At 45.6% G+C, this 26,693-nt stretch overlaps 1 protein-coding gene and 1 long non-coding RNA gene across 2 annotated transcripts; both read right to left on the reverse strand.

Annotated features, from left to right (window-relative positions):
* On the reverse strand, positions 1-26,693 carry SART3 (spliceosome associated factor 3, U4/U6 recycling protein). Its single transcript, XM_082196074.1, has 19 exons — positions 26,453-26,693; positions 25,174-25,300; positions 24,641-24,745; positions 23,622-23,806; positions 22,601-22,706; positions 21,974-22,098; positions 12,859-13,014; positions 11,697-11,835; positions 11,033-11,140; positions 10,751-10,828; positions 10,174-10,232; positions 9,914-10,023; positions 8,961-9,073; positions 7,788-7,864; positions 7,140-7,317; positions 4,840-5,303; positions 1,900-2,052; positions 1,538-1,719; positions 1-1,044 (listed from the first exon to the last, which is right to left on the reverse strand). Exons 1-19 carry the CDS (start codon positions 26,648-26,650, stop codon positions 864-866), a joined length of 2,844 nt encoding a protein of 947 aa, XP_082052200.1. The 5' UTR covers positions 26,651-26,693; the 3' UTR covers positions 1-863.
* Positions 6,225-7,129, reverse strand: LOC309517100. The gene is made up of 2 exons (XR_014213151.1): positions 6,932-7,129; positions 6,225-6,883 (listed from the first exon to the last, which is right to left on the reverse strand). It is a non-coding gene; the product is annotated as an uncharacterized lncRNA (long non-coding RNA).

The following is a 26,693-nucleotide window of genomic DNA, read 5'->3' on the forward strand; positions in this document are numbered from 1 at the left end:
TTTCAAGAACTTGCTTTAATGGAGCCTGGAGTAGGAACATAGTCTTACACTTCACATGGTGTACAAAACCAAACAAAAGTCTGAAGCCAAAAAACAAAGAAACAAGATATAGACAAGTACAGATCTTTGGCAAACGAAATGCCAAATGGTCCACAGAGGCAGCACATCCGAGTTTACAAGTGATCCTTCTAGTATCGTGTCAAATCTGAAAAATAATGGTCTGGCACATCTTTACAAATACTCAAATATTTAGATAGATACATCTATTTTTTAAAAAAGCAGACCAACTTGAGCAAATGGTCAATAGAAATTCTTACCCCTGCACCCCAGTACTAAAATAGGCCATTACGGTGAAGTTACTAGCATCTGCTATTTATTCATAGGAGGAGGAGATGAGTAATGCCACAGATCTGAGGGTGTCTGGGTGTTTGTAAAGTTACTTGCAGGTGAGACAGAGAAGCTGCCCCAACAAACTGGATCTGAGCCTGCCATAGGACTTGTATAAACTTAGAGCCATAAGCGTTCACATTATAAACTTCTCATTTGTCAAAAAGTTTCCCTTAAAAAAAGAAAGAAGCTCCATGAAGCATCATGAGGAGCCACCTCTAAAGTGAATTTACATCCCTCATCACATCCCTCAATATGAGGGAGCATTTAAAGCCATTTCAACCAGGATTTCCCCTCCTGCCCGCAAAGTACATCATCTTTGCCACCTGATTTTCAGAGAAAAATCAGACCATTCCCATATCAGCAGCTCCCTGCTTTGTATAGCTTGGTAGGTGTGGAAGTCCAGAGAAGTGAGGGGTGGTCACCAGCTGCCTGTTTTTCTCACTGGCGCAAGCAACACCCGCCCCCCAACTTGCTCACTTGTTCAGAAGCAGCCGGGCAAAGTCTGCGTTAGACATCTTCTTAGGCTCCTCTGCCCTGGGGAGGGATGGCGCTGCTGGGTTCTGGGCCATTCCATTCTCTGCCTTGGCCATGGGGGTGCTCTGGCGCTGCAGAGCACGAGGGACCATCGAGAGCTGGGTTCTCCCTTTGCCGCGGCTTTTGAAAGAACAGATTAAACGAGATATAAATGTTGGGGGCTTTGCTTACTGCATGCTAAAATTCTGTGCCTTGCATTCATTGTGCAGATTCAACTGTTTTTACTACTACTGTATGTCTAGCCATGAGAAGACAAAAGCCACACCTAAGACCCAAGTGCCTGGGTAAGGCTTTACATGGTCCTGAAAATAAGATAAAGATGCCATCCTTTATTTGTTTTTGATGCCAAGTAAGAGCCTCTCTGCAAAGGGCTTTCAGGAGACACAAGGTTCTTTTCTGGTCACGTCTGCACAACACAGAAGTCTTGACTACTATGAGAATTACTCATTGGCACCATTGGATTCAGTATTCTTCAGCCCAGAGGTCTCTTTTTTTTTTTAAGTGACAAGGCTTGGGAGAGAGGGAGGTGTCCTAGAAGATGTTGTGCTGCTGTGCAGGGTGCAAGCCATACTGCACTCCCTGAAGGAGGAGACCACACCCAAAATATACTCACGCGCCATAGATCTGCCGGGGTCCCATGGCTCTCCCTGCTGCCTCAGACTTCTCAGGGAATCTTCGGGCAGGCGGGTTGCTAATTGCCACCTTAATGATTTGATCTTTGATTGTCAGGCCATCCATTTTCAGCACCGCTTGGGAGGCCTGCATCTCATTCTCGAATTCCACATAGGCTAGGCCCTAACAGTAAAGAGAAGATGTGCTATGAAGGCAGCACACTGCATTTCCCGTTCCTCTTAATGGGCAATTTGGACGATGATCCAAATACAGTTCTCCAACCAAGCTTTTTAAAAGCCACTCCCCAATATGGTCTCTCTCTTGGGGAATCTGCTCAAACTACTAGTGGTGGTCAAGGCCTACCTTGGGTTTGCCAGCACGAGTTGTGACCAGCCGGATCTCCTTCACACTCCCATGGGCTTTGCACACTTCCTCCAGTTCCTCCTTAGTACAGGAAAAAGGCAATCCAGAGATAAATAGCTTGTGTTTCTCCAAGACAGTGCGATACTTGAACACCTTGAGGGAAGAGAAACAAGAATTTCTAAAACTCCAAAAACAAGCAACGTTTGAGAAAGATCCAATCTATTCAAAGTTGTGTGGGTTTAATAAAAAACATATACAGTGGTACCTCGGGTTACATACGCTTCAGGTTACAGACTCTGCTAACCCAGAAATAGTACCTTGGGTTAAGAACTTTGCTTCAGGGTGAGAAGAGAAATCAGGCTCCGGCGGCGCGGGAGCAGCAGGAGGCCCCATTAGCTAAAGTGGTGCTTCAGGTTAAGAACAGTTTCAGGTTAAGAACGGACCTCTGGAACGAATTAAGTACTTAACCCGAGGTACCACTGTATGCAGGATTTCAGTTTCACATCATAAAATTCAAAAAATGGAAGTTGTGTTGATCTTTAGGGGTGGGGGCTCACATCCACAGCTGGGCAATACCTTGATTGGGACCACGAAGTGTGGTAAGCTTTTGAGGTCTCCAGAACTTTTAAAGTTTACATCTTGGCTGAAGAACTCAAAAGCTTACCGCACTTCATGGCATTTTGATTTGTCCCAATTACGTATTGCCCAACTACTGATCTTAAAATTCAAATGCCTAGAACTGTACACTGACGGTCTTGGGAGAAACTATATACAGTCATACCTCATGTTACATCCACTTCATGTTACGTTTTTTCAGGTTGCGTCCCGCGGCGACCCGGAAGTACCGGAAAGGGTTACTTCCAGGTTTGGCTGCTCACACATGCACCGTAGCGCTAAATCGCACTTAACGCATGTGCAAAATCGCGCCGCGCACATACGCAGAACGGATCCCGTTCGCAACCGGAGGTACCACTGTATTTTCTGTGTGTGTGTGTGTGTGTGTGTGTGTGTCCGTCCGTCCGTCTGGGAACCAGGTTGCCTTTCTTCACAGGCTCCCTGCAGGAGCCATCTTACTGCAGACTAACTGCAGTTAGAGAGGAGGGAGATGGTGAGAACAAAGAGGGAAGGAAGCTGCAAATGTTTTTTTTCTTTAAAAAAAAAAAGTAGAAGAAAAGCAGCAACATGCACGTAAGAGAAAGGAGTTTAGAGCAGGGGGAGCCAATGCCATCCTCTCGGCCAACATGGCCAAAGGGGATTGGCAGGGGGTTGGACTCGATGGCCCTTGTGGTCTCTTCCAACTCTATGATTCTATGATTCTATGATTCTAGGATGAGGGGAGCTGCCGCCAAGCAACATCCAGTGGGACACATTGGTTGCCCTCATTTCAAAGAGTTAAGTAAAGCAGGCCTGAGATGCCTATTACCATGCTTCTTACTGTAAAGCCAGCCTGTTTTCATGTTTGCGGCACTCCCTTTCCCTTTCCTGTCTCTTTGCAACACCTAGGAGGTCACCCCCTGCCCCCATACAATGAATTACAACTGAAATTCAATACTCTATGGAAGGTTTGGAATTGGGATAGGTTAGCTTTGTTATTTTATTCTGGTTTTATTCCCAACTACTTTGTCAATTAGACTTCTAAGTGAACATTTGTGGCCCTTTTGGGCCCATTTGATGCTACAAACTTTTATTTCGTGACAGCAGTCCCGAAATTAAAAGATGCCTGCTTCTTGGGAGAAAAGCAATGACAAACCTAGACAGCATCTTAAAAAGCAGAGACATCACCTTGGCAACAAAGGTTCGTATAGTTAAGGCTATGGTTTTCCCAGTAGTGATGTACAGTGGTACCTCTGGTTAAGAACTTAATTTGTTCCGTAGGTCCGTTCTTAACCTGAAACTGTTCTTAGTCTGAGGTACCACTTTAGCTAGTGGGGCCTCCCACTGCCGCAGCACGATTTCTGTTTTCATACTGAAGTAAAGTTCTTAATCCGAGGTACTACTTCCGGGTTAGCGGAGTCTGTAACCCGAAACATTTGTAACCTGAAAAATTTGTAACCCGAGGTACCACTCTATGGAAGTGAGAGCTGGACCATAAAGAAGGCTGATCACCAAAGAATTGATGCTTTTGAATTCTGGTGCTGGAGGAGACTTGAGAGTCCCATGGACTGCAAGAAGATCAAACCTATCCATTCTGAAGGAAATCAGCCCTGAGTGCTCACTGGGAGGACAGATCCTGAAGCTGAGGCTCCAATACTTTGGCCACCTCATGAGAAGAGAAGACTCCCTGGAAAAGACCCTGATGTTGGGAAAGATGGAGGGCACAAGGAGAAGGGGACGACACAGGATGAGATTGTGGGACAGTGTTCTCAAAGCTACCAGCATGAGTTTGACCAAACTGCGGGAGGCAGTGGAAGACAGGAGGGCCTGGCGTGCTCTGGTCCAGGGGGTCACCAAGAGTCGGACATGACCAAACGACTAAACAACAACAACCTTTTATTTTACTATTTCTTAATAAATCTACCAAATTTAAAATTGGGGTTGATCTACTTGGGTGAAGCCTTGGGGTACTAAAGTCCAGTTCCTAACTTCTTGCTTGCTTGTCAGCTGATGACCCTGAGGGGTTCATGGAGCAGAGAGCCTCCTCCTCAGCTCTTGCTTCTCTAGACACCTTAGTGGTCTCCCTGACCCAGGCTGGCTGAAGGGGTGGCGGCAGGGTGAGTGGTAGACTCTGAAAACCAGATCCAGCTAAGTCACCAAGGCCTGGTACCCGGGGTTTGGGGAGCAGTCCTTGGCAAACCTGAGCCAGCATGACCAGTGAGTGGCAACATGCTCCCCAGTCCTGCCACAGCTGCACCACAATGGTCTTTGCCCCACCTGACTTCCTCACCCGATACCCAGAGACCAGCAATGGGGTTAGCAGCTTAAGGAAGGAGGCAGGTGTACCTTAAACTCTGGATTCTTGTTCTTATCGACGCACGGGGACACAAACATGGGCCTCCCCTCCACATTTGTCCGATCTAGGCTGAGGGCTTTCAGTGCTGACTTCTCTTCCTTGAATTCCACGTAACAGTAGCCCCGGAAAACCCCTTTGTTGGTGAAGATGGGACGGACCTCCACCACATCCCCACAGTCTGCAAAGAGATCTTTCAGCTTCACCTCAGGCTCTGCCATGCTGTAGGAGAGGTTGCTGACGAAGACAGTGACGTTGTCCTTTTCGCTGTCATGAAAGGTTTTGGGGGTGTCTTTCCACTTGGAAGCGGCCGCTGCCGCTGCCTCCTTGGGTCTCAAACCTGCATTTGTGGGCATGTTCTTTCCGAAGAGCCCTGTTTCCATCTCCATGTCTTCAACCTCCTCTTCAGCCAAAGTATCACCGCCCCCCGTCTTGTGCCTCTTGCTGGGCTGTTCAGCTGGTCAAAGAGACATTAAACGACTGAGATATTCCCAACTGAAGTGGCTCCATTGCCACATACAGGCTTTTGCAGTACAAAATATTAAGCATAGGCTATGAAAGAGAAGGAGGAAGTTCCACCTGAGGCTATCGCTTCACATCCCACTGCACGTACTGGAACTAATTTATGAAAACCACACAAAAAAGGGGTTAAGGAGCAGGAGGGGGCAGCCATTGGCTTTGTTGCTCCAGTGTCCACAGAAGGAAGGCAAGGGAGAACTGGGCAGCAAACACTGAAGCCACAGTCACACCACACATTTACAGCACTATGGTATTATTTGAAAACACTAATGAAGCAGGCAGAAAAACCAGGAAGAGAGGGATGGTTCTGTCTCTCCCACTGGCTAGAAAGCCCCTGCCAAGTAGACGACTGAGTCGTTGTTTAGGGCGTTCCATGCAGAAGACCAAAGCTGCACAATTTATTGGGGAGAAGGAAAAGATGCAGGTCGCTTTTTTACTTTAATCTGTTATGTTTACTCAGATGTTCTACCAAATTCAAAGCACTAGCTCCCTAGCAGCTGTGCACAGGATGCTATTTAATTAGTTACTCAAATGTTTTAAATGGCTAACTTTGATTTTACAGATAATTTTGTTTTATCCTTTTGTAAACTGCTTTGCTTTTTAAAAAAACCATTCAAGTGGTGCAATTATTTTACTCATAAAATTTATAAACCACTTGACTGTCCAAAATCCTCCATGCAGTTTTCAAAAATGATGAAGCAATAAAATTGTAACTTAGAAAAATTAACAATAATTTAAGACATATGGAAAGTTAAAATAACAATAGACTAAAAACAAGTTAGAACTTGTATCAGCTTTCTGAACACCTGCCAGGGTGAATAAAAATCAATGACATTTTTTTAAAGTTTTTTTTTAAAAAAAAATAAAGTTTTTTAAAATTTAAATCGGATTTTTAAAATAAAATGCTTTTGGAGGAAAAATATTTCTAAAGATAGTTTTCTATTTAAGTTACATTATAGTCCAAAAGCTATCCATCAGGAAATAAGGATTTGTTATAAGTTTTTCATGTGTGCTAAAACTCAGTCTAAGTTTTTTTTAAAAAAAAGTTTAACGCCACATCAGTTAACAAACATGGATACATATGCTATAATGTTATTGTTTTAGTTAAATAAATTGTTTAAATTGTTATTAAGGAAATGATTATTTTTCTTCTTCCAATAAAGTACAGCAGAAAAGTTATACAAATATAAAGTTAACTTATTAAACCTCACAATCATTTCATAATTATCTGTCTATGTATTTCTAATAGTATAACCAAATCAGTAATTTTTGATACAACTGTAAAAATCACTCTGAAAACTTATTATTCCAAAAATGAAGCCTACATCTGATTGTAAATATTAAGATTATACCAGCAAGAATGAGTCTTTCTGTAAAAAAAAATGACTTAAATCAAGTCTTACTGACTAGTGATTTAAACTGTGATTTATATTTATTTGATTTAAATCAAATCCACCCTGACACCTGCGTAGGCTAACATGGTTTTATCAGGTGCTGAAAAGCATACCATGAAGCCCCCTGCTTGACAGGGACAGGCAGGGAGAAGCCAAGGGCAGGTGCTGCCACACTAAAAGTTTCTTACAAATGCTGAACAGGTAATTCTGTGGCACCACTAACAGTGCCAGTTCCGCCAACCAAAGAGATTGAGTGGGCACATATAGGGGAAGGCACTAACTGCAGCTTCTGGATCAAGCGCGAGGGAAGCCCCACATAAAATGCATGCACTGCAGCACATACGTTTTGTGAAATAAATAAAAACAGGTGGAGCCAGTACCTTCTTCCTCCTCCTCCTCCCGCCCCCATTCGCCATCATCACTGTCGGCCTTGCGCTTCTCTCCGGTTTTCAGCTTCCTGGACTTTTTGGCAGCCCTCTTCTTCTCTGCCCGCGATGGCTTCTGCTGCTCAGCTCGCTGTGCCTCCTGTTTCGCCAGGACAGCCTCCTTCTCAGCAACCTACAAACAGATGCAACAGTGTGAGCAAAAAGTTCAACTGAGACCGTGGCCTCCTAACAGACTCTGGTGCCTACGAAGCAGAGGAACCCCCAGGCCTTGCGCCTTCAGATCCAGATTCCTTCCCACCCAATTGAACTAATCCAAGGAGCTGCTGGACAATAATGATGGATAAAGACCAGTATATACTGTAAATTAATAAAATAAAATGAATAACAGAAAACCCTGTCACTACCTGAACCACAGGAGACCTCATCCCACCCAAGGTTTAGTGAAAGTTTTGCTTAATTTGCAGGGTCTGCAATTAAAAATATGTCTTTAAAAAGGAAGGAAGGAGCACTATGTTTGAATAAGGAAGACTTCCCAACCAGGTGCAGGATGGAGCCGATTGTATTCATAGTCCAAAACACCTGGAAGGAACCAGGTTGGGAAAAGCTACAATAGGAGATTTAAAAAGATGCATGTATCCTGACCTTAACTCTTTGCTCATTGACTCGAGCAAGCCGGTTTTCTGTCTTCTGAACAGCTGCATCCCAGTCTTCCAAAGTGCCTGAGAGAAAGAGAAGGATTTTATTTTTTTAACCATCTGCCAATTCTGCATATGCCTCCTTCAGAACTAGGTATACATTCCCAATATGCAATATCCAAGGGACGCAGATAGCGCATGGTCTAAACCACTGAGCCTCTTGGGCTTGCGGATCAGAAGTTCGGTGGTTCAAATCCCCATGATGGGGTGAGCTCCCTTTGTTCAGTCCCAGCTCCTGCCCACCTAGCAGTTCAAAAGCACACCAGTGCAAGTAGATAAATAGGTACCGCTGTGGCAGGAAGGTAAACAGCTAGAAAAGTGATGTTTATTGTTGTAATTATTTTATGTGAACCACTTTGTGAGGCATGCCTGAATAACCTGAATAAATAAACAACCTGAATAAATATATAAAATTAGTCTTCTCAAGCTTATGTAGCCAAAACTGCATCACTCACGCATAAGAAAAGGGCATCAACAGACTTGGGGAGATTTGCAGAGAAGCAAAAAATCATTTAAAGAAAGTTTGTAAAAACCCTGAAAGAGTCAGGTAATAACTAGACGGCACAGAATGCTGTAGGAGGGAGGAACAGAATGCAGGGGCTAGAAAAGGAAAAAGCACAGTAGAGAAAAAAACCATCTCATTGTCTGGGGAGATGACTTCCTAGTTCACATTGAGAAGTCATTTTTAAAGAAGCACCAGAGACAGAAGTTAAAGGCAACCCACAGAAATTATTGGAGAAATCTAAGTTTTTAATATGGTTGGTGGCTGGGGCACAGTGTGTCCCAGCACAAGCGAGCAAGAAATTTAACTATGGGGCAGGGAGAGAAAACAAGCCAATAAAGATTGAGCATGCTCAGCAGCCACAAAATATTGACCACTGGGAGGGAGAACGTGGAAAACTAGTGGAGAAAATCATTTTTTGCTGCAGGGTCTAGTTTATTTTCTACAAGAAAACAACATACAAATCACACCAAGAGAAAGAGGAAGCCAGGTCCGAAGCCCCCTTGCTTCCCTAGTGAACAGCTTTCAGAACATTCTGTGACACCAAACAGTTCAGCCAATCAGGGTTTTAGCCACTACAAATGCAATACACACAATAGCTTCACAAAAGCAGCTGACCTTCAATTCTCTCCAGCATAAGCAGCACCTCACAGACATGCTCTGGGTAGTCGTTTGTGCACTGCACAGCCCGGTGTAAGGCCTTCCTGCAGTGCTGGGTGTCGCCATGCGCCCTGGAATCAGAGGGAAAGAAGGGTTTGGCAGCTGCAAATGTACATCAAGCACAGCCTGTTTGTTCTTGCAGCACATTTATGCTTCATGAGTGGCGTTCAAATAATTTCACTAACTGCAGCCTGTGGACTCATGTTGGACCCAAGCTTTCAACCTGGGAGAGGCCCAAAGGCCAGAAAGGCACACTGGGAACAAAGTGAACCCGTGCAAGAACACTTGGGAGAGCTCCGGACACGGCTTAAAATCCGAAAGTACTTTGACCCCACACAAAGGGAATACGATATTCAGGTCCTCCCCAACCTGGTTCCCACCAGAACCTTCTGGACTCCAACTCGTATCAGATCCAGCCAATGCCAGCGATTACTGGCCTCATAGTCTAACACTATAGTGTGGCAGCAACTACACTTTGGAACACCTTGATATTGGTATCAAGCAGGTGACTTCACTGTACTCTTTTGGTGCCTGCTAAGAACATTGTTTAAACAAATGTACCCAAATGCTTGGAAAGTAGACATAATTTTAATCTGTTTTAGTATTTTAACCCCTGAATGTTATAAAGTATGGCTGTACTTTTTCCCTTGATTTTATTGCTTTATCTTTTTGTAAACTGCTTTGAGGGTGTTTGTTTTTACAATCAAGCAGTATACAAATGTTATAAAATAAAGATAAAAACAAACAAATCTTGAGGGTTAGGGAAGGCTGCCAAAGAGAAAACCCTGGCATGAGATCTGAACGATTGTTTTCTTAACTGTAGGGTTTCTGAACAGGAACCTGGGAAGCCGTAAAATAGGTCCAGGGCCAGAGCTGAAGTATCCCAGGAAGGCAGCTGCCAAATCTCTTACCGTTCCAGGTTGTAGTACTCCAGCCACATGTTGGCATACTTGGCATTGCCCTTGGTCATGATGCTGTCCCAGAGTTCTCGTGCCTTCTGCATGTTGTTACACAGGCGAGCCTAAGAAGGAGAAACAAGAGGATGCCCGGCATCCAAAGAAAGGGCAGCCTTTTAAAGCTCTGATAAGAATAGCACATCCTTTTAGACTCACAACCCCCAGCCCCAAAAGCAGAGCAATACATACACCATGGTGGAAGGAGCAAAGGTTACCTCAATCCTCGCCCAGGTCTGCATCACGGTGCATGAAGGATCCCCACTCTCACTAAACCCTGTGGGCAAAGTAGGGAAAGTAGGATTCCTATAAGATAGGAAGTGGCAAATAAAGCTCTGATAAGGAAAGGTCTTGTGTATTATTATTATAAAATTGATTGCCCACCCATCACCGGCAGGTAATTTGGAATTGTTAACACATATTACATTCACAAGAATAGGGTGGGTCCTGAAAGCATACATCTCAAGTGTCAAAAGCCAGGGTAAAGAGGTGCGTCTTCACCATTTTCTGGAAGCTGTATAGTGAAACTGCCAGATGCACCTCAGTGAGGATGGAATGCCACAGCTTAGGGGCTGTCACAGAAAAGGCCCTTTCCTGGGCCACCACCACTTGAACTTCTGAGGGAGGTGGAACCATCAGGAGGGCCCCATCTGATGAGTACGGCCCCCAAGAGGGTCTGTAAGGGCTTGGGCAAGTAAGCAGGGGTCACAAATTGAATCAGAAGCTTTCAGTGCTGAATGCATTCACAACCCCAAAATATACATATCCTTTTTAAAAATAGAAGCCCCAACATACGTTCTTCCACTTCTTGCTTTAAGTATTCTATTGCATGGGCAAATGCAGACCGAAGTTCTTCCAGCTCTTTACTGGAGTCTGAAAAAGACCAAGTGAAAGAAGAGCACCATTCAGAGACCAAAATGCTCTTAAGAGTTTTCTGCTGTGCTGTTTCTGTACTAAAGTGGCAGAGACCAGAGACAGGATGGCTACCTCACTGACTGGCTGTAGGAACTAAGTCTAGAAATACAGCAATTGCCCAAATGACTATTAGAAGATTCTCCAACACGTATTAAATTTTACCTTGAGTAAAATCCACCCTTCTCCTCAGGTAATCCAAGTACGCCTGCCAGATTTCCACATAGTCAGTAGCTTGAATGAAGCCAGCGTTCAAAGCCTTTTCAAAGTTCTCTAAACACAAGAAAGAAAAGCAAGCAGCATGAATGGGGCTTTTGTGATCTGCCCACCCCACCCTTCCTGGTCAATTCTTTAGCATTGCAGGGGGCTGAACTGATTGACCCTTTAGGTCCCTTCCAACTCTATGACTGTATCCTACCATTGGTAGCAGGATTTGGAGTTCAGCTCCTGGATTTGGGAGTGACCAAGCTTAAGACTTCCCTCAGAGCCTTCCATTCTCCCAGTGGCTGGGAGGGTGTGGGCTGGCTAGTCACAGGAAACTGTCAGTCCACTGGCCCATCTAGAGCCTAGTGTTGCCCACTCTAACTGGCAGTGGCTCTCCAGTGCTTCAGGCAGCCCTGCCTGGAGAGGCAGCCAGGGACCTTCTCCCTGAAGAGCAGATGCTCTACCAACTGAGCCCTTCCGCCAGGGCCATTCAGCATCAAAGGAAGCACCACAGCCAGGACAAAAGGGACGGAGGCCTTGTGTGAGCCATCGTCACTGCTTGTATAACACCCAGTGTAAGGTAGTAACGCAAGTCTGTGTTCCATTAAACTGAGTCCTTCTTCACCTGAAATCAGCTCATGCTCAACATGATGCCTCTCCATGGCCAGGAGGTACTGGTTCCACAGCTTGACAGTCCACGGGCAATTCCTGACGGCTCGCTCATGGGCGGAAAGCACCAGCTCCTTCACTTTCAGCTGCCTGTCCTGCAAGACAAAGCCGATGTCAAAGTTAGTGTGTGTGTGTGCGCGCGCGCTCAGTTCCACAGGCGCACAGAACATGGCCTCTGGGTGTCACTTTCTGCTTTATAAATAACTTTTTATTGGGTTTTATAAATAAGGATCATAGAAATAATAAAGGATATAAAATAAACAGCCTTCTCGTGTCGTTTGGGTATCACAAAAATAGTGGCATAAATTTGCAATAATATCTACAGCATATGGTTCATTATTAGCGGTTAATGTGTAAGTTTTTAATTTGCAAATTGGTTTAAACCAAAACAAAGGGGAAACAGGATAGAACTGAGTTAACACATAACATTCAACATCACATAACTAAAAGCCTAATCCAAGAGCCCTTGTGGTTGTGCTCAGATTAAGAGAGAGAGTAACAGTGATTTTTCCTCTTATGTTACCAATGGAACAATATAAAGTGTTGGTGATAAATGTGGAAGCGGTGCTCAAAGTGAGGATAATAATTTACGTTTAAATTTAAATTTAGATAAACCAAATTGAACAAAATACTGAGGGGAGGGATTGTTTGTTTCCTAGAATACTAGCATATGTTACTGAATTAAACCACACCAGACTAAAGCCATCTCTGTTCACACTTAGTTTATTTGTTAATCTCTCAAGGACATATGCTTCCCAATCTGTTTTGAACTTCTGCTTTGTGAAGGTCTCTGCTCAGGATTCTAGGCCACATGGAGAAGATACACTTGAAGGCAGGTGACATCTGCTAAAACCACATTAAGCCAAAGAAAAAGCTAAAATAAGATGCCTGTGATTCAGAAGCCCCCTCCCCACAATGAGCAAAATCAGAATAAGCTACACAGCGTTAAGAGCAATCATGCAAACCTGCACTGCACATTCATGGGGCCTGGATCTCTTGGGAGAAGCATTTTAAATTTCTTATAGCAAGCAACACAGCTCTGGTTAGAACTAGTGGCCTTAGACTACAAGAAAGGTGCCTCTCCGGAGGCTCAGAGAAACTCTCTCAGGGCTCCTTACCAGATACTGCGTGTAACGAGCCCAGAGGTCTGGCACAAGGCAGTTCTCCGCCAGGGCACGCTCATAGGTCAGCTGAATGCGAGCCGGGTCTCCGGCCTTCGTCTCAAACTCAATATAGGCTTGGTATTCTGCCAGCTTTGGCGTCTCAGCTACTAGCTGAAATTAAAGGGGGTGGGGGAAGGAAGGGAACCATTTCAGGATGTTATGAAATTATCATTAGTAGTAGCAGCAGCAGCATATATTTATTTACACCTCATCTTTTTCCCTGACAGGGACTCAAGGCGGCTTAGAAATAAAATAGGAACAGCCGGTAGAGAAAGAACTTGATTTATTTACATGTGTTCAGCGTTTTCTACCAATAAGTCTCATAGCAAAATGCATTACAAATGTAGTTCACACAAATAAAATCATCAGCACACTAAGAAATGAATTAATGAATATACAACAAGTGAATAACTATGGATTTTTATCCTAATGTTGGATGTTTTTTGTTTTGTTTTGTTTTGTTTTGTTAAGTTGATATACTGAACTGGAGGAAGACTATGTTTGACATTTAGTTTGACTGGAGAGCCCCATTTAACTTTGGATGTCTGAGGTTGAAGATCAGGAAAACATTGCCTAGCAGAATGAGGAGCAGCTGGATATTGTATTGGAAAATAGCTGGATACCATCCTGGAGTGAACACTTTTTATTATTTTGAATAATAAAATAAAATAGTAAAATAAAATAATAATAAATTTTATTTATACCCCAGCCAGAGCCGGGCTCAGGGCGGCTAACACTGAATATAAATTACAATAAAACGTAATGCGGGGGGGGGGGCAGTTAATTAAAATACGGCTTAAAATACAGCTTAGTAGTAGCCCATAAAGCAAGACCATAAAGGGAGGAAACATCAGATATTCATCCAAGCCAGCTATCCATGTTGGTCCTACATGGGCCAGCAAAAAAACCAAGGGAAAAATTATATACCAAATCCCATATAAGGGGTCAGAGTGAGTCCAAGCCAAAGGCCAGGCAGAACAGCTTCATCTTGCAGGCCCTGCGGAAAGATGTCAAATCCCGCAGGGCCCTGGTCTCTTGTGACAGAGTGTTCCATCAAGTCAGGGCCAGGGCCGAAAAGGCCCTGGCCCTAGTTGAGACCAATCTAACCTCCTTGAGGCTTGGGACCTCCAAAGTCTTGTTATTTATGGACCTTAAGGTCCTCCGTGGGGCATACCAGGAGAGGCGGTCTCGTAGGTATGAGGGTCCTAGGCCACGTAGGGCTTTAAAGGTCAAAATCAGCACCTTAAACCTGACCCTGTACTCCACAGGGAGCCAGTGCAGATGGTAAAGCACTGGATGAATGAGATCCCGCGGCAAGGACCCTGTAAGGACCCTGCTGCATTCTGCACCTGCTGGAGTTTCTGGGTCAGCTTCAAGGGCAGCCCCGCATAGAGTGAGTTACAATAATCAAGCCTGGAGGTGACCGTCGCATGGATCACTGTGGCCAGATCAGGGCAAGAAAAGTAAGGGAGCAACTGCTTGATGCGGCGAAGGTGGAAAAATGTCACCTTTACTGTGGCTGTAACCTGCGCCTCCATAAAAAGAGAGGCGTCGAAGGTTACACCCAAACTCTTGACAGAAGGCACTGGCACTAATTGAGCCCCCGCAAGAGATGGGAGTTTGCCCCCCAACCCCTTGTTGTCCCAACCCAGCCAGAGGGCCTCTGTCTTCAAAGGATTTAACTTCAACCAGCTCCCACGCAGCCATCCAGCCACAGCTTCCAAGCATCTGGTCAGTGTGTCCGGGGCTGAGTCAGGGCGGCTGTCCATCAACAGATAAAGCTGGGTGTCATCAGCATATTGATGACAACGCAGCCCAAAACTCCAGACAATCTGGGCAAGAGGGCGCATAAAGATATTGAAAAGCATCGGGGAAAGGATTGTGCCCTGCAGCACTCCAAACACCAAGGAGTGCTGCGACAACTCCTCTAGCACCACCCTCTGTCCCTGACCTGAGAGCGCAGCCATTGTCGGACTGTGCCCTGAATCCCCACATTGGCAAAGCGGTGGTCCAAAAGTTCGTGATCGACCATGTCAAAGGCTGCTGACAAATCTAAAAGAATCAGCAGTCACAACTCGCCTCTCTCTAGCTGTCTATGGAGATCATCTGTTAGGGCGACCAAAGCCATCTTGGTTCCATGACCAGGGCAAAAGCCGGACTGAAATGGATCCAGAGCTGATGTTTCATCCAGAAACCTACCAAGCTGTTCAGCAACCACTCTCTCAATCACCTTACCCAAGTACGAAAGATTCAAAACCAGGCGGTAATTGGATAGATCTAAAGGATCTAGTGATGTTTTCTTTAAGAGCGGACGCATCACTGCTTCCTTCAACTCCGCTGGAAATGTCCCCGTGATGAGGGACAAGATGGTGATCTCACCCAAAGGGAGTCCGCACCTCCTCTGGACACGCTCTAATCAGCCAGGACGGGCACGGGTCAAGGAGGCAAGTGCAGCTCGGAGGAATCTGTCTACATCGCAGGGAGCATCCAATCGAAGTGGTCCAATACTGGACCCAAGGACAGTTGAGGGGCCTCAATTTCTGTTACTGTATCCAAATTGGCAGGGAGGTCACGGCAGAGCAGCAAGACCTTCTCCGCAAAAAAGCTCGCAAATGCCTCACAGCTATGGGTCAAATTCGTATTTAAATTTGGTTGTCCCTCTAGGGATGTTAGAGACCTGATTATTCTAAAAAGTTGTGCTGGGCAAGAGCTAGCGGATGCAACGGAAGCTGAGAAGTAAAACTTCTTCACAGCTTTCACTGCCATCTCATAGGCTTTCATAAGCATCCTATAAGATGTTCTTGAGGCTCTGTCGCGAGCACGCCGCCATACTCGCTCTAACTGTCTGAGGTCCCACTTCATTTTCTGGAGCTCCTCGATAAACCAAGGGGCCCGGTTTCAGCGGGGTCGCAGAGGGCGCTTAGGTGCGATCTCATTGATGGCTCATTATTCCAGTTCTCAACAAGCTCATCTACTGAGCCACCAGAGGGAGCAGGGTCCCACAAGGCCTGACAAAATCCATCAAGATCCATCAGCCTCCGTGGGTGAGCCCAAATTGGCTCGCCACCCAAGCGGGGTGGGGGCGGGAAGTCAATCCTGGCTTTCAGAGCATAGTGATCAGACCATGGCACTTCCACAAGGGAGGACATGATCACATCTATACCCGCACCAAAGATCAAATCCAGCGTGTGGCCTGCTTGATGTGTGGGACCCAAAACAAACTGGGAGAGCCATAATGTCGCCATGGAAGACACCAGGTCCAGAGGAGGGGGTGGCATCAGCATGAACACTGAAGTCCCCCAAAACCAACAGGTTAGGGAACTCCAAGGCCCAGCCTCCCACCACCAGCAGGCCTGACAGGGTGGCTGCTGGTGCACTAGGTGGTCAGTACACCAGCAAGACAGCCAAGCTCTCCTTGGTGCCCCACACTAGGCCAACACATTCAATGCCAGAGGTTGATGGTGCTGGCAGAGCCCTGAAAGAGCAATCCTCCCAGATTAACACCACTACCCCTCCCCCTCAACCCACAGTCCACGACTGGTGGACAGAGAAACCCAGGGGTGCTATCTCATGCAAGGAGACTATTTCGCCTTCACGCACCCAGGTCTCCATCACACAAGCCAGGTCAAAATAAGATAAAAAATCTCGCATGGTGGCGATTTTATTCCCTATAGACCTGGCAGTGCACAACACCAGTGACAGAGGTGGGTAATCCCTGCTCATCCTATCATTGTCCCTCGGAATGGGGTGTAGACTGAAAGGGGTTCGAGCATCACCCCATTTCAAAACCCTTCGCCTGTAGGGTCTACCCCCACCGCCAGACCTCCTTCTGACAGAACAGATTAGTTTTATTAGTTTGTTTGTTTTATTATATGGTATGTTGAAAAGTTTCAGTAAAAACACTTTGTTAAAAAACCCACCCCACCCAGCCCCACTGGCTGGAGTTGATGGAAGCTGCAGCCCAAAACATCTGCAGGGTGCCAGGCGGGGGAGGCTGGAAGCAGCTCTCCAAGGTCTCAGAGAAGAGAAGGGTTTTCGCTAGTCTAGCTGGCTTTTGGAACTGGAGATATCAGGGATTGCGCCTGGGACCTTCTGCCAGCAAAAGAGGTGCTCCAGCACTCAGGCACAGTCCTTCCCCTACCCGGAGTAAAGTAAAAACAACAAATGCAGTCATGGGGAAAAGAAAGTGAACCCTTTGAATTCTGTGGTTTTACAAATCTGGACATAATAGCAATCATTTGTTCCTTAGTAGGTCTTAAAACTAGGTAACTACAACCTCAGATGAACAACAACACATGACATATTACACTGTGTCATGATTTATTTAACAAAAATAAAGCCAAGATGGAAAAATCATGTCTAAAAAACTAAGTACACCCTTACTGCTTCCATAGGATTAAAAGGCTAAGTAGCAGACAGGGGCTGCTAATCAAATGTCCTTGCTTAACTGATCATCGGCAAGTGTGCCCACCTCTATAAGAGCCAAAGTTTTAGCTGTTTGCTGGTCTGGAGCACTCAGGTGTGTTTTCAATGCCAAGGAGGAAAGAGGACACAAGGCTCTAGGAGAAGCAAGTGCTGCTGCCCATGAAACTGGGAAGGGTTCCAAGGCCACCTTCAACCAATGTAAAGTCCATCATTCTACAGTGAGAAAGATTATTCAAAAGTGGAAAACATTCAAGACAGTTGCCAATCTTCTCAGGAATGGACGTCCCAGCAAATTCACCCAAGGTCAGACCGTGCAATGCTCTGAGAAATTGCAAAAACCCCAAGAGTTACACCTTAGGCTCTACAAGCCTCAGTTAGCATGTTAAATCTCAAGTTCATGACAATACAATTAGGGGGGGGGGGGGGACTAAACAAGTATGGTTTGTTTGGAACCATTTCCAGGAGAAATATTCGTCTCTCTAAAAAGAACATGGCAGCAAGGCTTTGATTTGGAAAGTTGCATCTGAACAAACCTCAAGACTTCAGGAAAAATATTCTTTGCACAGATGAGACCAAAGTGGAGATGTTTGGCCATAATGCACAGTGCCACGTTTAGCAAAAACCAAACACAGCATGCCAGCACAAGAGCCTCATACCAATTGTCAAGCACGGTGGTGGAGGGGTGATGATTTGGGCTTGTTTTGCAGCCACAGGACCTGGGAACCTTGCAGTCATTGAGTCGACCATGAACTTCTCTGTATTTCAAAGTATTCTATAATTAAAAGTGTGGCCCTCTGCCCAACAGCTTGGTCATGCAACAGGACAAGGATCCCAAGCACACCAGGAAATCTACAACAGAATGACTGAAAAGAACAGAATCAAGGTGTTGCAATGGCCCAGTCAAAGTCCAGACCTCAACCCAACTGAAATGCTGTGCAGGATCTTAAGAGAGCTGTGCGTAAACAAATGCAAGCAAACCTCAATGAACTGAAGCAAGGTTGTAAAGAATAATGGGCCAAAATTTGTCCACAATGACGTGAGAGACGGGAAAAGTCCTACAGAAAACATTAATTTCATGTTATTACTGCTAAAGGTGGTTCTACAGGCAATGGAGTCCTAAGGTGTACTTAGTTTTTCACATATGGCTTTTCCATTTCGGCGTCAAATAAATCATGACATGATATATAACATGTCACGTGTTGTTGCTCATCTGAAGTTGTGTTTACCTCATTTTAAGACCTGCTAAGGAAAAGATGATTGTTATAGAATCATAGAATCATAGAGTTGGAAGAGACCACAAGGGCCATCGAGTCCAACCCCCTGCCAAGCAGGAAACACCATCAGAGCACTCCTGACATATGGTTGTCAAGCCTCTGCTTAAAGACCTCCAAAGTAGGAGACTCCACCACACTCCTTGGCAGCAAATTCCACTGTCGAACAGCTCTCACTGTCAGGAAGTTCTTCCTAATGTTTAGGTGGAATCTTCTTTCTTGTAGTTTGGATCCATTGCTCCGTGTCCGCTTCTCTGGAGCAGCAGAAAACAACCTTTCTCCCTCCTCTATGTGACATCCTTTTATATATTTGAACATGGCTATCATATCACCCCTTAACCTCCTCTTCTCCAGGCTAAACATGCCCAGCTCCCTTAGCCGTTCCTCATAAGGCATCGTTTCCAGGCCTTTGACCATTTTGGTTGCCCTGCTCTGGACACGTTCCAGCTTGTCAGTGTCCTTCTTGAATTGTGGTGCCCAGAACTGGACACAGTACTCCAGGTGTGGTCTGACCAGAGCAGAATACAGTGGCACTATTACTTCCCTTGATCTAGATGCTATACTCCTATTGATGCAGCCCAGAATTGCATTGGCTTTTTTAGCTGCCGCGTCACACTGTTGGCTCATGTCAAGTTTGTGGTCAACCAAGACTCCTAGATCCTTTTCACATGTACTGCTCTCAAGCCAGGTGTCACCCATCTTGTATTTGTGCCTCTCATTTTTTTGCCCAAGTGCAATACTTTACATTTCTCCCTGTTAAAATTCATCTTGTTTGTTTTTGCCCAGTTCTCTAATCTGTCAAGGTCGTTTTGAAGTGTGATCCTGTCCTCTGGGGTGTTAGCCACCCCTCCCAGTTTGGTGTCATCTGCAAATTTGATCAGGATGCCCTTGAGTCCATCATCCAAGTCGTTGATAAAGATGTTGAATAAGACCGGGCCCAAGACAGAACCCTGTGGCACCCCACTAGTCACTCTTCTCCAGGATGAAGAGGAACCATTGATGAGCACCCTTTGGGTTCGGTCGGTCAGCCAGTTACAAATCCACTGAGTGGTAGCATAGTCAAGACCGCATTTTACCAGCTTCTTTATATATAAAAGAATATCATGGGGCACCTTGTCAAATGCCTTGCTGAAATCAAGGTAGGCTACATCCACTGCGTTCCCTTCATCTACCAGGCTTGTAATTCTGTCAAAAAACGAGATCAGGTTAGTCTGACATGACTTATTTTTCAGAAATCCATGCTGACTATTGGTGATCACAGCATTCCTTTCTAGGTGCTCACAGACTGTTTGCTTAATGATCTGCTCCAGAATCTTCCCTGCTATTGATGTCAGACTGACTGGGCGGTAATTATTTGGGTCCTCTCTTTTCCCCTTTTTGAAAATAGGGACAACATTTGCCCTCCTCCAGTCTGCCGGGACTTCGCCTGTTCTCCAGGAATTCTCAAAGATGACTGCCAGTGGTTCTGAGATCACATCTGCCAGTTCTTTTAATACTCTTGGATGCAGTTCATCTGGCCCTGGAGACTTGAATACATCTAAACTGGCCAAATATTCTTGTACTATCTCCTTAGTTATTCTGGGCTGTGTTTCCTTTGCTGAATCATTTGCTCCAAATTCTTCAGGTCGGGCATTGTTTTCTTTATCGGAGAAGACTGAGGCAAAGAAGGCATTGAGGAGTTCAGCCCTTTCTGTGTCCCCTGTTTGCATTTCACCATCTTCTCCTCTGAGTGACCCCACTGTTTCTTTGTTCTTCCTTTTGCTACGAACATACCCATAAAAGCCTTTTTTGTTGCTTTTAACCTCTCTAGCAAGCCTGAGTTCATTCTGTGCTTTAGCTTTTCTGACTTTGTGTCTACACGTGCTGGCTATTTGTTTGAATTCCTCTTTGGTGGTTTCCCCCCTTTTCCATTTTTTGTACACATCCTTTTTTAATCTTAACTCAGTTAAAAGTTCTTTAGATAGCCAACCTGGCTTCTTTAGGCACCTTCCATGTTTCCGCCTCATTGGTATTGCCTGACGTTGTGCTTTTACTATCTCCGTCTTAACAAACTCCCAGCCATCATGAACTCCCTTTCCTTTTAGTATTGCTGTCCATGGGATCTCACCCAGCACTTCCCTAAGTTTTATGAAGTCGGCTTTCTTAAAGTCAAGAAATTGAGTCCTAGTATGCTTGGCTGCTCCTTTCCACTGTATAGTAAACTTCAGAAGAGCATGATCACTCGCGCCTAATGATCCTTCCACATCTACCCCACTAACCAGATCATCAACATTGGTTAGGACCAGATCTAAAATGGCTGTTCCTCTTGTTGCTTCTCCCACTTTCTGGACAATGAAGTTGTCTGCAAGGCCAGTGAGGAATCTGTTTGACCTTATGCTCTTGGCTGAGTTTGACGTCCAACAAATATCCGGGTAATTGAAGTCCCCCATTACTACTATCTCCCTTCCTTTTGCATGCTTGGTCATCTGTTCCAGGAAGGCATCATCTATGTCCTCCGTTTGGCTTGGGGATCTATAGTAAACTCCCACAATGAGGTCTCTGTTATTCTTCTCTCCCTTAATTTTGACCCAAATGCTCTCACTTTGGCTTTGAGGTTCTAAATCTTGGATCTCTTCACAGGTATACACATCCCTGACATATAACGCCACTCCTCCTCCTTTCTTGTCTGGTCTGTTTCTCTGAAATAGATTGTATCCCCCTATTATTACATTCCAATCGTGGGATTTATCCCACCAGGTTTCAGTGATGCCTATTATGTCATATTTAGTTTGATGTACCAAGAGCTCAAGCTCATCTTGTTTATTTCCCATGCTTTGCGCATTAGTGTACAGACATTGAAGTCCATTAATCATTCCCCCGTGTCTCTTATTTAAGGATTTTTTCCTCCCACCACTAGGTCCGCGTGCTGTTTGCTCCATTTGGTCTATGACATTTGGATGATCATCTTCATTAATTGATAGACTCCTACCTTCAGGAGCACTGTCTCCCTCCCCCACATTAGTCAGTTTAAAGCCCTCCTGATGAGGTTTCTGAGATTTTTGGCAAAAACCTCATTTTTTACTATGTTACTATGTTATGTTACTATGTCTTCATATGTAAAATCACAGAATTCAAAGAGGGTGCACTTTCCTTTTCCTGTGACTGTATGTGAGAGAGAAAAATTCATTATCAGAGGCCAGATAAAACACACACTGTATTTGAGCTTCAGTGACATCAGAGATTTTGTCTAATACAAGTTTGCTGTAAATAAGTTTACACTGCAAGAGGTGTAGAGTTGGACAGGACCTGTTTGGATCCTGTCCAGCTCTGCATTTCTATGATTTCCACTGCTGGTAAAGAGCAGCCCCATTCCACCCAGCAAGGAAGTACCTTACCAGGGCCTCTTCGTACGGTTTACATTTAGCCATCTGCTGCAAAGCCTTCTTGTAGTTTCTGATCACTGCTTCAGGGATTGGCTCCTCAGACCACTCTGCATACTCTGCATATGTAGCCTCCATATCTTGGCATAAGTAACAAAAACCATTTCAGAATATTTCCTACCTGCTTAGCATGGCTCTCAGCATTTGAAATGAGAGTTTCTTTTCATGAGGATGAAAAATTATACTGCAACCAACTTGAGACTTGTTTCTCTGCCACAGGAAACCAACAGCAAAAGTTATTCTTCCTTAAAAAACACATGCCACATTGGAAGTTACCTGTTTCCCGCCTCCCCCTTCAATTCCCTCCTTAAATCCCCAAGATCCATTTAAAATAAACATTCCAAAGAGAAAGTTGTGTTCAAAGGCTCTCTGGGTAATACATCTTATTGATGGCAGGAGTCCTTTCTGTGCCGCTGCCAAAAGGACTGCCTGCAGTCCCCCACAAGTTCAAATGGAGAAGGCACCCAGAGCTTTGCACCCAGATCAGAATCACAGTAGATTTGTCTCGGGGTGCACACTGCACACACCCCAAGCAGATGCAGTTCCACCAGACTGGAGCCATTAAAGCTCACAGGTTCTTACCAAGAAGTGGGATCCCCAGCTGGCGCCTAAAAAGCACATGAATCCTTCCAAGCTGTGCGCTGACTGTCTGCTGCTGCTCAGCAGATGGAACGCTGCCGGCTGCTGGCTGCACAAGGAGAGAGGGAGAAAACAATTGGTGAACATCAGACAAGGCTACGAGATGCAGCAAGGAGTGGAAGGCCTCTAGGAGCCCACCAGCCTTATCAGAAACAAATGTGCACATACACAAAATGAAGTCCCAAGCATCAAGGGCTGCTGATAGGGCCCCCTAAGTTGCACCATCACCCCCGGCTTGGAATAGGGACAGAAAGCAGACCTTCCTCCCCAGATGAAGGCTCCCCTCAGAAGGCTACTGACCCCCACCCCACTGCACTTCTTAGTGGCCAATTATTCAAAAAGAGTTTGCAGGGAACCAGGAAATCCCACTTCCCCAGAGAGTCAATATGTCATCCTTTCGCCTCAACAGAATACAGTCCCTTCTTGGGAGATTTGCCATCCGCACAAGTACAAATTAAGAGTAGCAAAGCAAGGTATTTGTATACTGCTATACCATTAAAAAATCAGCATGTTATATATATTAGATTAGAAACACATAAAAACCTATGCTCAAAACTTAAGCTCATAAAGCAAATTATGTATTCTTAACTCCCTGCATAAGCTTGGACATAAAAAGTTGGCACAGAAGGCATCTCCTGAATCTCTACTGGCAGAGTGTTCAACAAGATTGGGCCAATGACGCTCCTGCAGACTATCGCAGTAATCCGACTGTGATACTGTATAAAGGTTCAGGAGATCCCAGAGATACCCTGGACTCAAGTTGTTCAGGGATTTGTAAATTAATACAAGGACCTTGAATCTGGCTCAATGGCAGCCAGAGCACTGTTGCTCCATCAGCAATCTGGCTGCAGCATTCTGCACCAGCTGAAGCTTTCAAACCAGGCCCAAGGGGAGCCCTGCATAGAGCACATGGCGGTAAATCAGCCTCAAGGTTACCAGTGCATAGACTACAGTGGTCCTTTACCTGCACTGTTTCCAGGATGGCATTTTCAAACTCCCGATATGCCTCCCAGATGGCAGCTCCTTTCGTCATGTGAAGACCAACAGCCGTTAGCGCCCTTTCAAAGATTGAACGAACTTTATCAATGCCTCCCTCCTGGCCAATGCCTCCAATCGAGTACTGGGCATATTCCAGCCATATTTCCGGACCTAGAAAAAAGCACCAGAATGCTGCCCACTCAGGTCTGCAAGCGATTTATTCCAAAAGTGCAGCTTTAAGATCTTTTAACTGTGATCGGTTTTAACTGGGTTCTACCCACTCTTTTTCGTTATTGACTTCTGTACTGTATTTTTTGCTGTTGAATTATGTGTAAGCCACCCTAGTAAATTTTATGTGAAGAGTGTGGAAACAATTCTTTTAAAGATGAACTTACAGATTTCACTGCTCAAGCATACACATGGATAAAAGCAAATTCAACAGTCAGCATTTGTACTCATTTGTAAGGGAGTCTTGGGAAGTTAACCAGAGACCAGGAACCTCTAGCCCTCCAGATGTTGTAGAACACCAAAGTCCCATGAGCCCCAGGTAGCATGGCCAATGGACAGGGATTATGGGGACTGCAGTTCAACACTATCTGGAGGACTACAGGTTCCCCATCCTGGGTCTAAATTATCTCTGTACTGGGAGAGCAAAGGCAGAAGACGACAAACCAGCCTAAATGGACCTCACTTTTGCCTATCCCTCAGCTCTTCCCCTAGAGCTACCTGAATTCATTCTCTCCCCATTCCAATTATTCTCTCCATGTACCATGTTTTCCAACATGGTACCCGAACAGAAATAAACAGCAAATATTTGGAACCCAGAACTTTGCAAGCCAAACTGCCAGGAATAGTTAAAGAGTCGGACAATCAGTCTTCAGTTTTCACTTGCCTGTCTTAAAATTTAGCATCCTGTAGTTTAGGTGGCTTGTTTAGGCTGTTTTGGCTTAGGAACATGTCAATGTTTTGTGGTGTTAAGTTTTTTTTTTTAAGGTGAAAACTTACAGATGTAGTCTTTCACAGCTCTCTCAAAGAGATCGTAGATCTTGTCTCTCTCCGAGTTTTCTGAAGCCATCCGAATCTCATCCTTCAGCCAGTCTAGCCAGATTTCTGCAGTATACAGGATATGTACATTCATATCAACAGAACACGAGCACAACAGGCATACAGCCTTTCAACTTGGAGATAGCACATAACCGTTATGACTAGTATCCTTTGATAGGCAATCCATAGGAGACAAGGCTAACTCCCTTTTAAAGCCAGCACCACATCATGTAGTGGTTAGAGTGCTGAACCAGGACCAGGGAGACCAGGGTTCAAATCCCTGCTCAGCTATGAAGCTCACTTTGTGACTTTTGTGCCAGTCACTGTCTGTCGGCCTAACCTACTTCACAGGGTTTTTGTGATGATAAAATGGAGAGGGAGAGAAGTGTGCATGCCCCCTTGAGCTCTCTGGAGAAAATGTGGGATATAAATGCAATGATAAATAAAATAAATAGCATAAGGTTATGGCAAATCAAGCTATAAAAACAGCCTACCTTCTGTAAGGGGAAAGAGTTCACTCATCTTCTGACGGGCTCTTCGGAGTTTGACTAATTCTCCTTCCTGGTGCAGCAATTTTATGAGATCCAGATGACAATTGTAATCAAATACATTGATGGATAGCTTAAAGACAACAAAAACAGTTTTATTTGTAAGCTTTTAGTGGATGAACAGGTAGCAGTCAAGCCTCATGGGCTTTTTTCTTGGGTGTGTTCTTGACTTAACAAGGCACCGCAAACAATCATTCTAGGGGGAATCTATGCATTCGTTCTCTCAAGTCCCTGATATTTCTTCACAGCACACTAAGTTGCAGTTTGCACCAGCTCCAGCTCATAGACCAGGAACCTGAAATCTATGCACGCCACCGTCTAGTTATGATGGCTTCCGCTACATCTCTGTACATGTCATCACCCAGGGCTGGCCTCCTTCCCCAAAACGTCAGGCATGGTTTGCTCAAAACATGGTCTCAAAAAGTACCTCAGGGAGATCTCTCTCTCTCTCAGTGCAGAGGCACAGGGGATCTGCCTACATTGGAAGGCAATAGTAGACACCAGGTTTGCATGTAGAAAGTCCCAGGTGCAACCCCTGCTTCCTCCAGGCAGGGCTGGGAAAGACTTCTTGCGCATTTTAAACTGAGTTAATTAGGCCAACAGGAGCCAGTGTGGCACAGTGGTTAAGAGCTGGGGAGACCAGGGCTTCAGCCACTCACTTTCAGCCCAGCCTACCTCACCTCTCCCCATGTGAACTGACCCGGACCCCGCAAGCATCACCGGAGGCCCTTCTTCGCATGCCCCCTCCACGAGAGGCCTGGAGGGTGGCAACACGGGAATGGGGCCTTTGTTGCGTATCTTTAGGTGCTGAGCAAAAACATTCCTCCTCTCCCAGGCCTTTCTTTAATCAATGAATCTATTGGGGGGGGGAATGTCTGCTTGTTATTGTTACATATCTTTGTGTTTCTATGAAGCGAACCGCTCTGTGATCCTCGAATGAAGTGGCATAAAAGTGAGTAAGTTATAACAATGAAAAACGAGGAAGGAAAAGGTGCGATAGAAAGGCAGCAAGATAACGAACTAAACGATCTGCCTGGGCATCAGGCACCTCGGTGCTGCCAGCTGCACCCGAGACTCTTCCCCAAGCACACGGCGAGGGGAGGGGAAAGGAGGTCCAGGCTCACGCAGGAAGACCCTCCTCGCCGCCCCCCCCGGCCCCGTCTTCGCTTCGGGCGGGGGCGTGGCCTTCTCCGCCGCAGCCCCGCCCGCCCCGCGCGGCCCTCACCTGCTCTTCCAGGCGCTGGATCTCGGCCTCGTTCTCCTTCTCCGCGTCCTCATCCTCGCCTTCCCCGCCGGAGGACTCCTCGGACTCGGACTCCCCCTCCGCTTCTTCCTCTTCGCCGTCGCCTTCCTTCTCGCCTTCATCTTCCGAGGCCCGCGCCTCCCGCATCTCCTCCTCAGCGGCTCCGCCAACGGCCGCCATCTTGTGCCGCCGCCGCCGCCGCGCGCCCGCGCTTCTCTCCCCC

Source organism: Podarcis vaucheri, assembly GCF_965113315.1.
Source record: "Podarcis vaucheri genome assembly, chromosome: 13".
In the NCBI taxonomy this organism is placed as follows: Eukaryota; Metazoa; Chordata; class Lepidosauria; order Squamata; family Lacertidae; genus Podarcis; species Podarcis vaucheri.

What these genes read in the sequence shown, in the direction of transcription:
- SART3 (XM_082196074.1), bottom strand. Translation starts at nt 26,650, where the DNA reads ATGGCGGCCGTTGGCGGAGCCGCTGAGGAGGAGATGCGGGAGGCGCGG. An exon ending in TCCAGCGCCTGGAAGAGCAG is followed by an intron (nt 25,301 to 26,452) that starts GTGAGGGCCGCG and finishes GTTGTCTTTAAG; the next exon opens with CTATCCATCAATGTATTTGA. An exon ending in CCCCGGCAGATCTATGGCGC is followed by an intron (nt 1,045 to 1,537) that starts GTGAGTATATTT and finishes TTCTTTCAAAAG; the next exon opens with CCGCGGCAAAGGGAGAACCC.